Genomic DNA, 12,972 nt, shown 5'->3' with positions numbered 1-12,972 from the left:
AAAACTGTATATTATAATTCTTACAAAGCTGTGAAGCTACATTACAAAATCAGGAAAAGACACCATATGAATGTCTCCACTTTCTTCTTAATTATCCTTATTGATAAGTGAAGTCAACAGAACCTCCCCACAACTTATAATATAATATCAATATGACTACAGGCCAATGACATTACTGAATACTATGACATCACAGTGTGAAATGTACAAATCTTTCCTTCATAAATTGGGGCCTCGTTTATAAAATGTTGCGTAGAAACCGTACTAAATTTATTTTTACGATCATTTCTTAAAGTGCGTACGTGTGATTTATGGAACGAACTTACGTACAGCAAACGCGTGTACCGCAAATAATTGCGTGCAGCTTAACAGTTTCAGATCTCCACCTTTTAACAATGTCTAAATAATGTCATTGATATATGAAACAGCACCTGTCAACGTCCACATCCTATTCAAGTGGCAAGAATGACTTATATTTCGAAAAAAACAGGCACTCGGACAAGCAAAAGTGTGTCCGTCTGCTCAGATCCTGACGTGGCGCTAAGCACTTTTCCATGTCAAAGACCGTTTTTATAAATATGAACATGCCGTGGATTTTTTTCGTACGCATGCTTTACCATCAAACTGTGCGTACGCACATTTTATAAATGAGGCCCATGGACCTTTTAGAAAAGAGAAACCCTGATGGGCTTGATTTAAAAAGAATGACCCATAACAAAGGCTAATCTTAACCCTGGGTTAAATGTAATACACTCCCACAATGAAACCTTCCAAAGACTTAATTGCTAAACCTGATCAATACAGTACATGTGCCGACAAGGCTAAGTGCAGACACTTTTCATACTACAGTACAAGTGTGAAACATTGCTTAACCCAGGGTTAAAGGTGCCCAGGGTTATAAAAGATGTGTACACAGGGTTATTACGTGAAAAGTCATTCTCACACACACGCACACACACTCACACACACTCACAGACTCTCCAAACTGGTCTTGAGAGAAATTTTCTTGGATTAATGTCCAAGTTCATAAATAGATGTTATAGTCCAGCACGGTAAGAGGCATTTTAAGTCCCCTTGACGTTTTTGGTGTGAGGTCGTGATGCCAGGCTGGCATAATAGGCACACTGTGAAGGGTCACACTGCCCGGTTGGCCCAGATGGTCCGGGCTGACCATGAGGACCAGGGTTACCGGGCTCTCCCTGAGCTCCTGCGGCTCCAGGAAGACCGTCTTTTCCATATCCCGGCATTCCTGGAGGACCTGTGACACAAACAGCAAACATGTTGATTTTTCTTCGAACAAACGGTAAATCGCACACACATCTTTAAATCTTTAAATGTTGATAACCACATGGTCTTACCAATGGGACCAGCTGGACCAGTCTCTCCTCTCTGCCCAATTCCATCCTCTCCCTTTTCACCCTTTGTTCCTCGTTCACCTAAAAAAGCAAAAAGGAGGGATTTGACTTTGAGAGAGCAGAGTTAAATAAACCCAAGCTTATTAAGCTGGCATTAGGAGACTGGGATACCTTTGGGACCCACTGGACCTCTGGGTCCTTCCGCTCCATTTTGTCCTGGCATTCCAGGCTCTCCTGTTAGGCCCTGTCGACCAGGAGGTCCGTCTTTACCTGAGGGACCAGGGGGACCGGGACGCCCGGCTGTGCTCTTTATATGCGTGGGCTGCATCTGAGCCATGAGGTAGGCCAACTTAGCTTTGGGAAAATTAACAAAAAGTAAAGTTACAAAAGAAATGATTCACAACAATAATCACAAATATAAAAACGTATTTAGCTTTAATCTTCATACTTTGTGTCAGAAACAAACCTAAACCTAAACTTAAATTGTATTTGTTTTGCTTTTTATCTGCTGGTTATGAGATTTTCCTTTTTGTAAACTTTGTAACCTTTGCCTAAAGATAAAATCTTAGACACGTTAAAGTCAAACGAATGCATCAGATAAACTCACCATCTAATTGTTTGGAAAGTTCTTCTTGAATGAGTCTCCGCAGTTGTTCCAGTGATGGCGTCTCGCCCTTCAAGTTAAAATGATGTCAGTGTTCATTTACATCATCAGTGTGACATGTTTAAAATCAAAATATGAATCCACACTCACTTTGTGTCCTGGAAGACCCGGCTGTCCAGGGGACCCAGGAGGCCCGGAAAGACCCACTTCACCTGGGTGTCCAGGCATACCGTTCATCCCTGTGTGACCCTTCCTACCTGGAGGTCCAGATGTACCTGGAATGCCCGGATCGCCGACTTGTCCTTTGTCACCTTTTATTCCATTATCACCCTGCAAAATAAAAAACAAAAAAGTAATATTGTGAATGACTATATGAGGTAATGTATATAGTATGTGTACATAGGAAACAGATCTGATTAATATTTTACCTTTTCTCCTTTTTGGCCCCTGTCCCCTGCTTTTCCTGGTATACCCTAAGATGGAAACGATGTTAGAAAAAGCCAAATAAATGTAAACATTTTTGGCAAAATTAGTCATCCGCCGGGCGAAAACCGTAATGTATGCTTTAAAGCACACATATTTTATAAACTAGCCATGTGATTTCATGATACAAGAATCATTTGTGTTTTACAGTACATGAAAAGTAAGATAAATTTGAGAACAGCACTAGACCGAACACAGTCAACCAGCACAAGGTAGGGCACTGTCAAAGTGCACAAGGGTGAACACTGTCAAACAGACCAAAGTAGGGCGCAGTCAACAAGCACTAGGTAAGGCACAGTCAAAGTGCACTAGGTGGAACACAGGTAGAGCACAGGCACAACACCGTCAAATGCCCCTTAAATAGAGCACAGTCATAGAGCCCTAGGTAGACTACTGTCAAACAGCAGCACACAGTAAAGAGCATTAAGCAGGGTACAGTCAAACAGCGCTTAGTAGAGCACAATCAATGAGCCCTAGGTAGAGCACAGTCAAAGAGTAAAGCACTCACTTGTTTTCCCTCTGGGCCAATTGGACCAGCAGGACCCTGATGAGAAAATTACAAAGCAAGTTGAATATGAACAAGTATACGTTCATCCTACTGATACACATCCATTCAGATGAAGAGATGTAGCAAATAAACATCTGACTCACCGACGGCCCTTTAGGACCTAAAAATCCAGGTAATCCCGGGCTGCCCGCTTCACCTTTGTGCCCTGGTTGACCCTAAAACACAGTACAACAAAAAAATTGTTCTCATTCTAACTCAACATATTTTAGAAAGTCAAAAAGTTGTGTGGTGGAAAACTGAAAACCAGTGATTGTAAATGGCTTACGAAAGTATATTACTCTCTATTTTACTGATTATTAACAATAGCACATGTACACTTAAAGGGAATTTTAAGTAAATAACACGTTATGTAAACACAGGCAGTTATTTATTTTTATTTGTGGACATTGAAAAACATCATCTCCTACTTACAGGATTGCCCTGAGCTCCAGGTTTGCCTGCTGGTCCTGGTTCTCCCGGTTGACCCTAACAAGACAACACAGAATATTCACACAGGTGTTCTGAGTCATTGTGTTGTGTCTGAATGAGTTGTTTATCAAAGACTTTCACACCAGTTCCCCTCTGGGTCCTCGTATGCCCTCTTGCCCCGGTGGTCCTGCTTTACCCTGAGCGACAAAAGAACAAACCAAACATCAGCGAAGTGGAGATAAACAGTGACCTCTGACACAAAGGTGAACAGAACTCTGTGTCGACTCACGTCTTTTCCTTGTGGACCTTCACGCCCAGGAGAGCCCTGCTTCCCGTCCTCGCCCTATTAAAAATGACATCATCTTTAACAATTCGTGTTTATGGTGCATCAATCGGGTGAGAAGTGTCTATGGGCATGAATATCAAAAGGAAGTGACAGACCTTTGAACCTGAAGGTCCTGGTTCTCCTCTATGACCTTTGAAACCCTAGGAACATTCAAAATATAACTATGTGAAACCTTACATGACTATCATACAGCCATAGAATCAGGTGTGACAATGATATTCAAAAGGCTCTGAACAACACCCTCGCTGACCAACACTCCAATCTGACCGAACACTATCAACCAATCAGATTTTAAATTACATACTTGAAAAAACAGAATAAGTATTCATAAACCATGTTATTTACATTCATTTACAGTAAAATAATTCTCAAGATACTTGAAAATAGATTTTTGGACTGATCGGTGGGATCATCACTCACAGACAGTCCTCGAAGTCCATCTCTACCCGATGGTCCTGGCTCACCCTGTTTGCCCTGCGAGAAGGAAAGACAATTATTATCATTCTTTATTGCTACTGTATTATAACAGTTCAGCATTTGCCAGATGTGGGTTGTTGTGGGGAATCTGTGATGTCAGAAAGAGAACATCACGCTCATACCGGTTCTCCTTGTTCTCCAGGTCTGCCATCCTTTCCGGGTTTACCCATCATGCCCTTCAACAATAATAAAAAAGCATTGCAGACTTTTTTACATATACAGGTATATATGTTTACATATACGTGTTTTCCCAAAAATAATTTATTTACACACCATCAGACCTGGAAGTCCCGGGGGTCCCTGAATTCCCGTTAGACCCTCTTTACCCTGGTAAAAATCATTTATATACAAGTTATAGGTTATAAATAAATTGAAAAATAATGTGTGTAGTGATGAACTCGCAGAACTCATCACGGCTTTGCGAGGATGCTGTAGCCGTTGCTATGCAGGTGCTAAGGTGTTCTGAATGGTTGCTGTCAGTAAAAAAAGTAACATCTGTGTTCTGACCTTTTCTCCGGGTGCACCCGGTGGTCCAACAGGCCCTGGGTTTCCATCATTACCCTGGAAATAGATTAAAAAAGTGAAGCGTTACAGAAGACGTCAAGCCTGTTGTTGAAAGTGATTTTTTGAATACTCACTGGTGGACCCATTGCACCCGCGGCCCCTGGATAACCAGGAGGTCCTGGAGCACTCTGTGTAAAAAAGCAGAATGAAAACACACAAACCTGCAATTTAGATGCCAAGAGGACAATATGACATCAGTTCTAATGAACACATCCAAATAGGCACAACATACATACAGTGGAGTACACACAAAATACAGCCCGAAACAGTCTAATGATCCTGATGTTCAGATGATTATTGTCTTTGTACCTTCTCTCCTTTATCTCCAGGGGCTCCTGGAGGACCTCTGTCACCTTTGACCCCCTGTAGAGGACACATTAGATATTATGAAACACATGTCAAGTGGATTACACAGAGCTCAGATGTGCTGCTGAAGACGATAATAGATGCTTTAAATATGAGCAGTATATGTGCTTGATGGGTTGTTAGTACCCTCTTTAGAATTTGAAACCAGATAGGTTGATGGTATCATCAATACGCTTATCTAAACATGAATTGTCCCGTCTAATAAAGCAGTGGTTCTCAAACTGGGGGCCGTGGCCCACTGAGGGGGGACCCAAAATGCATCCAGGGGGCGCCACATATGTGGCATTTTATGAAATATAGAAACTTATCATAAATTCTGTGCAATCAAACATCAAAATAAAAACAATTGATGTTACAGCATTGTACAGTATATCTGAATATGTTTTTGGTTAAATTCTAAATTTAAGATTATAAGTCTTTATGTGGGGGGGCCGCAAAGGGATGCATCCTACACAAAAGGGGCCTTACAACAAAAGTTTGAGAACCACTGACCATGGTCCTCAAGAATAGAAATTTTTGAGATCTGTATTTCTGTGTGTTTGTAACCTTGGCGCCATCAGCACCAAGCGGTCCTGAAGGTCCAGTTGGTCCCGGTAGCCCCTGCAAAAAACCAGTCAAATGTATACAATGATAATCGTAAAAGCATAAATGTAGCAGTTTAGTATTTTGTGGCTTGAACTTCAATGAAATCTCTGCACGATTCCATCTCGGACTGTAAGAGCCATCTTACCTGATAACCGTCTTGACCGTTTTTACCAGGTGGTCCAGTGTGACCTTTTTCTCCCGGTGCTCCTGGGATACCCGGAGGTCCAGCCGGTCCTGGAGGACAATCTCGACATATGTCCTGGAAGAGAGAGAAGCAGTTTGAAATAAATGAAGAGATGATGGGGATATGCACGATAGATAGATAGATAGATAGATAGATAGATAGATAGATAGATAGATAGATAGATAGATAGATAGATAGATAGATAGATAGATAGATAGATAGATAGATAGATAGATAGATAGATAGATAGATAGATAGATAGATAGATAGATAGATAGATAGATAGATAGATAGATAGATAGATAGATAGATAGATAGATAGATAGATAGATAGATAGATAGATAGATAGATAGATCAATAGATGGATGAAAAATGGACGGATGTTACCTTCAGATTTAGATCGGAAAGATCCGCAGCTTTTCCCTAAAAATGTTATTAACAAAAGAATAAAAATCAATGAGTTTTTTAAACATCTAACACCTCATATATTATTCAAATGATTGATGGCTGTCACTTACAGGTTCTCCAGGAGAACCCTTTTCTCCAGTTCTTCCAGGCAAACCCTGTGAAAAAATACACACACAAACAAGCACATCTGTCATTCAAACAATGTTCACACCGCAGGGAAATAAAGGAAGAAAACAAACTAAACTCAATCTTACGTTGTGTCCTGCGGGACCCTGTGGTCCGGTCACACCCGTAGGTCCTCTTAAACCCTACATATCAAACACAGCATACTGTGTCACTTAAGAGTTTATCGTCAGCATCTGTCACATCTTGATATTAATATTAATACAGTTATTCATTTTTAAAGATTGGTTACCGCAGCTCCAGTCGGCCCTGGAGAACCAGGAGGACCCTGAAAAACAGACACAATAGAAAACAGCTATGAAATAAACAAATGTGAGTGCGTGCACTTGTTTTGCTATATATGTGAATACCACAACATAAAACATTTACATTTACATTTAGTCATTTAGCAGATGCTTTTATCCAAAGCGACGGGGAGCAATACAAAGAGTAATAGTACAAAACACGTCAGGTATACAAGGTATAAATACCTTTAGTCATATCATGTTTTGTTTTTTGATAGGTTTGGAGTATATATCATGAAAATAATTATATATCTTTGCTAATATAACAAGTGTTTGCATGTGTATTTCATCATACTGGGGGTCCGGTGGTCCCCTCTCCTGGTGGTCCTCTGGCTCCGGGCATCCCCTGCATTCCCGGTGTACCGGGCAAACCCTTAAACAATGCATCAAGTAGAAATTAGCCATTCCATGACACACTGAAATCTGTTTTATGATCCAGTTCCTACTGATGTAGTCATGAAAACAGCACAGTGGCAGGCGAATACACATCTGGCACGTTTTCTGGAAAATGCTTGTGCTTTTATGGTCGTCTGAAATTTCAGTAAAACCATCACATAAATAAAATTCAGCTATTCAGCGTTTCGCCCTTGGGGAACACACACCTGCTCATAACATAGAATGGCCCAGAGACAGCAGATAATGCTGATGAAAGACTTTTTTACAAGAGAATTTAAAATAAAACAGAAAAGATCTTTCACTACTTACCTTCAGTCCTGGAGGTCCAGCTGGACCCGGAGGTCCCGTGTCACCCTGTCATTACAGAAGCATCAATTACTCTTGTGCTGCTACTTTCTCCATTTCTCTCATTCGTTTGATCCTTCTGTCATTTCTTCTCTCTATGACTCAAATTCAGATTTCTACTTCTCCTTTCAAAAAATAAGTATATTTCAAGTTCATTTACTAAGTGTACTTAAGGAAAAGTTTGAGTAATGTTAGTATATGTAGTACACTTCAGTATCAGTACTTATATAAGTATACTTGTAAGAAAACTATTTTCATACTATTGGGGTAAAATTTTTAGCGTGTAAAACTAAACTTTGAAGTATAATGTCAGTAAAGCGTAACGTTAGTAAACTTTGAGCGCTATTTTTTAAAAGCTAGAGTGTGTTTTTGCAATTTTACAATTACGCTTTTCTAAAAAGTGCATTTGAAATAGACTGAAAGTATACTTTTATTAATTTTTTTTTACTTTAAAAAGTATACTAATAGCACACTTAAACAAACCTCATAACTATAAAACGTTTTTAAATTCTATAAAATTTTTAACCACGTTATTTTAGGATATAATAAGAACTATTTTTATAAATTGTTAAAAAAACAATTACAATAAAGTGAAACACTATATAAACTGTTTTACATTTTTAACCCATCGTAAATTACGGAGAGTTCATGCAAAAATTGAAAATGTACTCGACCCGATGCCATTCAAACCCCAATCGTTTTCTGAGGTGGTCTAAACACATTTTTTGTTTTTAGTTGTTCGACATTACCTTAAAGCAGCATGTAAACATTTTAAAACAGTACCACAGGAAACTAAATCCTCTTTTAGAGTAGACAATCATGAAAACAACCATGGGCCTACAGCAAGCATCCTCTACAATGAGCTCAGACATGCACGTGTGTGCATAATGCAGCTGTATGATACTCTTGTGCGTTTCTATAAAACAAACACAGTTCTCCATCACACCTGCAGCCGCCGGCCCACTGACTCATTAAGTTAATGTGAGCTGCTTTCATTCTCCACGTTTCAGGGCTTTTAACCACAATCAGCACAACAAAATGAAAAGTTAGCGTAAACATCATTAACACTTCTCCACGGCACAATATGTGCACGCTATGTGACCATTATTAAACGTTTAACTTCATTTTACACTTCGATGGCGGGAAACCGTAAAACAAAGCACAAAAAAACATTTATTTTTAATGCTAGTTGTTCAATCATCAGGGATTATGTACGGTCATCCTAAACACAGTTTTCTGTTGAAATGACGTCAAAATGATTTAAAAAAGGTCTACCACTGAAATGGTGACTGGATTCCTGTTCAGACAGAAAATTTACAATTCCGGATGTGAACGGCACTGGTTTTAAATAGAATTGTCTTTATCATAGTGAAGAATCACACAATGAATGTTCTACCTTTGGTCCTTCTTTGCTCTTTCCTGTTAAACCGATTTCTCCTCTTAAACCGGGAGCACCGATTGGACCCTGTGGTCCAGGGGGGCCATCTCTGCCTGCATCACCCTGTTGAGATAAAGATGTTAATATGCAAAACAGAAACATATCTATGAGAGATAAACTATCAAATGTGCACAACAAGTGGTTTTGAAAAAGCTAAATCAGTTTTAGTCCCTTAATAAACCTTTCTGTCATCAATGAGTGTAATTTTCTCACCTTCTCCCCTCTCTGTCCAGCAATACCAGGTGGACCAATACTGCCTGGAATACCCTGGAAAACACGCAATGTTCTTTACTTTACGGTGTTGCCTTTTGTTAATCCATCAAACCATTTTTATGAGAATTTATATGATTGAAAAGGGAAGAATCCAGGTGGATAAAATAATACTTAAGACTTCCCCTTTCCGTCAATAGAACGAAATGCATCATCAGACATAAGGACCGTACTTTAAATGTCACTGTACTTGAATAGTAAATAAAAAATTTGGAACCAGAAAAAAGTAATTTATGCAAATAGAAAGATGGATTTTGGAATATACCACATTGCCTGGCAACCCAGAGGGACCCTGAGGGCCCGTCAATCCTGGTGGACCCTACAAAGACAGTAACAAATAAAGAAGTGACAATGAGAAAGATCTACAAAACCACAATAAAGAAATTATTTATGACCAGGTGAAAAACTCACTGAGTCTCCATTTCTCCCGGCTTCCCCTTTATCACCTGCATCACCATTAGGCCCCTGAGCAAGAACAAAGATTAGATTGTTCACAGATAACATCACATACATTCAATGTTAGGCTTTTATCCAAAGTTCAAACATATTAAAAAACGTATGTGTACACCACTCTCATGGAAACTGAGACATCAATGTTTCAATGTGTTATTAAAATGAATCGCTTTCTGGTCATCCGGCGCTACATTATAGAGTTAAAGGGTAGAGTCATGGTTTAGTTTCAGAAAACATGTGAGTGTATATGAGCATTTTTGTTGTTTGCTCATGCCAGAGCGTTTTATACGAACTAATCGTATAAGAGAAACATCGTTGAGAACTATTGTAACTACTGTAAGGAAGTATGTTTCTTTGAAAAATCTAATATTTTATCAAATCCCCTTCCAGTAAAGTTTAAAGTATAGCACAGAGAAGTTATGCGGTTTACCGGCGGTCCTGACGGTCCTTTGAATCCTTGCTCTCCAGGAAGCCCTCTTAGACCCTGAAAATATCAGAGATTTCAAGACTGTTACCAAAATAAAACTAGTTATATAATAGCATGTTCTTTTGGCATTTTATCAATTAGCTTTTTTCCGAGATGCTTCTAAAACAACTCAAATTTACAAAAAAAGTTTATTTTGCTTGATTTCTGCATACAAAATAAATATCACACATTTAAAGATTCACCTTCAAATCAAGACCTTTTGAGAAAATGAGTAATAATAATTTTCTCAAGTGTTCTTAAACTTTTGACCAGTAGCATATGTATGTGGAAAAAAATAGGAGACAATTCATTTAATCATCATTTTTTGTCTGTTAAATTTGAACAAAGTCAAACCTTTCAGCAATGTGAAAGACTCACGGCATTATATTATCACATAAAAATACATTGTGAACATCATGTTTTGAACATGTACAAATATGGCTGTTGTATTGCTTTAACGTGAACATGAACTTGATTTCTTTGCAGTATTTGAGGATTGAAAAAATACAGAGCATATTTTCTGATATTTTGACCTGTTTCTACAGGTTTCATTACAGAAAAAAAACTTCACCTATAAAAGGTAAGTAATAAAAAAGTAATAACGCCCAGCAAAGATCCAAGCCACATTACGGTCAGCATCATGGGACAGGACTTCTAGAGTATGTTTACACGATAAAAAACTGAAAAGTGTTTCTTTCGCGTTTTGAAAAGTTTCACGTGCACACGACAGCGTTATCAAAACGATCAGCATTTACACGGATCTTGGAAAATGAATAAAAACGATGTATTAGGCATGCCAAGCCCGTGGATGGCGCTGTTGCTTGCGCACATAGCGGATACACTGTTTTGAAATAAACCTGAAGTATTGATCGTTTTCCTTCTATATTTTGACCCATTTCCGAGTGAAATTGAATTTTTTATGAAAAAATAGTGGGCCTGGCTTGCATCTTTCTCTGCGATTTGATTGGACGTATAAAACAGCCGTCGCATTTTTAAATAGAACTGGCAACAGACTGACCGTTGAAGGGGAGGAGTTAACAGATGCTCCGCCCAAGCCTCCTAACATACGTCATTTAAGACGGATAGTCATTACAGGAAGGAAGTGCATTTTCAGATTTTAACTAAAGATTATGAGGGCACACACATTTTTAAAGAGAGAATGACCCACATTGATAATTCATTTACAATAAACGCTGCAATAGTTCATGAAAAATATCCATTCAAATGTTTTAATACACTTTATTGTCAGGGACGTGCACAGGAATTTTGAGGGGCAGTTGCTCTGACCTGAAAAAAGGGCAACCCCCCCCCAAGAAAAACCTCACAGGCTATATGAAGGACTGAGAATAACAGGGTCTTTATTAAAATATATATATAAAGTAAAACACTGAAATACAGCACTCAATCACCTTAACACAGAAAAACATGACTCCGTGAATGATCTCTCCTGACTCCGCCTCTTTTCAGTGGGCATCTTGGCTTCAAACAATACCCAAAATAGTGATGGGAATTAGGCATTTAACCATTTAGAATAAAAGAATGAATGTGATGCATTGCTTCCATCATTCATGCTTCTTGCTAAAACGAAACGTGAGAAACTAACTATCAGCAGCTTAGTTTGCCTACCAAAATAAAGCCTAGGCTACTTGCCTGCAAGCTATCTGTCTTATTATTTAGGCTAAACGTGGCAAACTCAGCCTGGATTTATGAAGATTTTAATTAATCATAAAACTTGATGATGATGATGATCATTCGTTTGATGTACATCCCAAACTCACCTTTTCTGACAACGTGGTGGCCATTTCCATAACACCAAAAAGGAGGACACTCAGCATTTAGTGAGGCAAGAATAATTGCATAGGACTCTGGTGTACAACTACAATACATTTTTGTGCATCATATCGATGGTATCATGATACAGTGATTCTGAAACAGTCTACTCTGTTTTTTCAAAAATTGTCTGACAATGAATATTTGACCTAAGCCTAAGGGAAGATGTACCTGCAGCTCGATTACTTTTGTTTCTCTGTGCTGGCATGTCGCATGTCCCTTGACTACAAACGTCCACTTCACAGCGACCTGTGCGATGAAAAGTGTCTCTACTGCTTTTTTATATAAAGTTGTGCTCTTTTGTCCATTCCGGAATAAATTATGTCTGACGTTTCAGCAAGTTACCGTTATGATGTGAGGAAGCCAGCACGTGGACTCCACTTCCACGTCGTGGAGGCTTGTTTACGTTTTTAACCAATGAAATATCAGATATTTATTTGACACCTCATTCAGCCAATCATTTGTTTGACCAGCTGTGCTGCTGCGTCCCAATAAATGTTCTAAAGCGGGTTTTGTTTAGGCTGATTCAGCACGAATCCAGCACAAAAAAAGGACAAATGAGTGTCCGGTTTGAGGCTGCCACGGACGCATGACAGGGGGCTTAAAATCCGGACTGTCCGGCCGAAATCCAGACGTATGGCGTTGAGGCGTATCACCCGATAACCGCGACAATCTCCTTCTAGGGCCGCTCATGCAGGCTCAGCTCAGGTGCCGGTCGCGTGCAGCGCTGCACCCACGTAAACAGAGTTTGCCCTTTCCCCTTCTGACTTTCACTTTAGTTGCCCGAATATGGAAGTGAATGAGTCTTTTCGCGTTTTTTATATAGACGTATGTGAAATTCTGCATCCATTGTTTTATTTATTTATTTTCCACCTCCGGAGGGCAACGTGAGTCGAGAAGGGCATATGGGCAGTTGCCCGGGCAACCTGAGCAACCCCCCTGTGCACGTCCCTGTTTA

General features: G+C 39.4%; 1 protein-coding gene across 1 annotated transcript in view; it reads right to left on the bottom strand.

The window, feature by feature from the left end:
- Positions 1–1,064: 1,064 nt before the first annotated feature.
- Positions 1,065–12,972, bottom strand: part of col22a1 (collagen, type XXII, alpha 1) — a gene marked incomplete at both ends in the record, with an annotated part of 56,088 nt that continues 44,180 nt past the window's right edge. The window contains 31 exons of the mRNA XM_079484609.1: positions 1,065–1,258; positions 1,359–1,436; positions 1,527–1,709; positions 1,963–2,029; positions 2,110–2,289; positions 2,388–2,432; positions 2,951–2,986; positions 3,094–3,165; positions 3,422–3,475; positions 3,562–3,615; positions 3,708–3,761; positions 3,860–3,904; positions 4,185–4,238; positions 4,364–4,417; positions 4,515–4,568; positions 4,749–4,802; positions 4,880–4,933; positions 5,115–5,168; positions 5,718–5,771; positions 5,902–6,015; positions 6,329–6,364; positions 6,460–6,504; positions 6,604–6,657; positions 6,765–6,800; positions 7,112–7,189; positions 7,522–7,566; positions 8,954–9,058; positions 9,209–9,262; positions 9,531–9,584; positions 9,677–9,730; positions 10,149–10,202. Coding sequence (XP_079340735.1) covers positions 1,065–1,258; positions 1,359–1,436; positions 1,527–1,709; positions 1,963–2,029; positions 2,110–2,289; positions 2,388–2,432; positions 2,951–2,986; positions 3,094–3,165; positions 3,422–3,475; positions 3,562–3,615; positions 3,708–3,761; positions 3,860–3,904; positions 4,185–4,238; positions 4,364–4,417; positions 4,515–4,568; positions 4,749–4,802; positions 4,880–4,933; positions 5,115–5,168; positions 5,718–5,771; positions 5,902–6,015; positions 6,329–6,364; positions 6,460–6,504; positions 6,604–6,657; positions 6,765–6,800; positions 7,112–7,189; positions 7,522–7,566; positions 8,954–9,058; positions 9,209–9,262; positions 9,531–9,584; positions 9,677–9,730; positions 10,149–10,202 — 2,169 coding nt within the window. The remainder of the gene's footprint in view (positions 1,259–1,358; positions 1,437–1,526; positions 1,710–1,962; positions 2,030–2,109; positions 2,290–2,387; positions 2,433–2,950; positions 2,987–3,093; positions 3,166–3,421; positions 3,476–3,561; positions 3,616–3,707; positions 3,762–3,859; positions 3,905–4,184; positions 4,239–4,363; positions 4,418–4,514; positions 4,569–4,748; positions 4,803–4,879; positions 4,934–5,114; positions 5,169–5,717; positions 5,772–5,901; positions 6,016–6,328; positions 6,365–6,459; positions 6,505–6,603; positions 6,658–6,764; positions 6,801–7,111; positions 7,190–7,521; positions 7,567–8,953; positions 9,059–9,208; positions 9,263–9,530; positions 9,585–9,676; positions 9,731–10,148; positions 10,203–12,972) is intronic.

This window comes from Barbatula barbatula (assembly GCF_947034865.1).
Source record: "Barbatula barbatula genome assembly, chromosome: 21".
Classification (NCBI taxonomy): Eukaryota; Metazoa; Chordata; class Actinopteri; order Cypriniformes; family Nemacheilidae; genus Barbatula; species Barbatula barbatula.
This window is presented reverse-complemented; position numbering and strand designations above follow the sequence as displayed.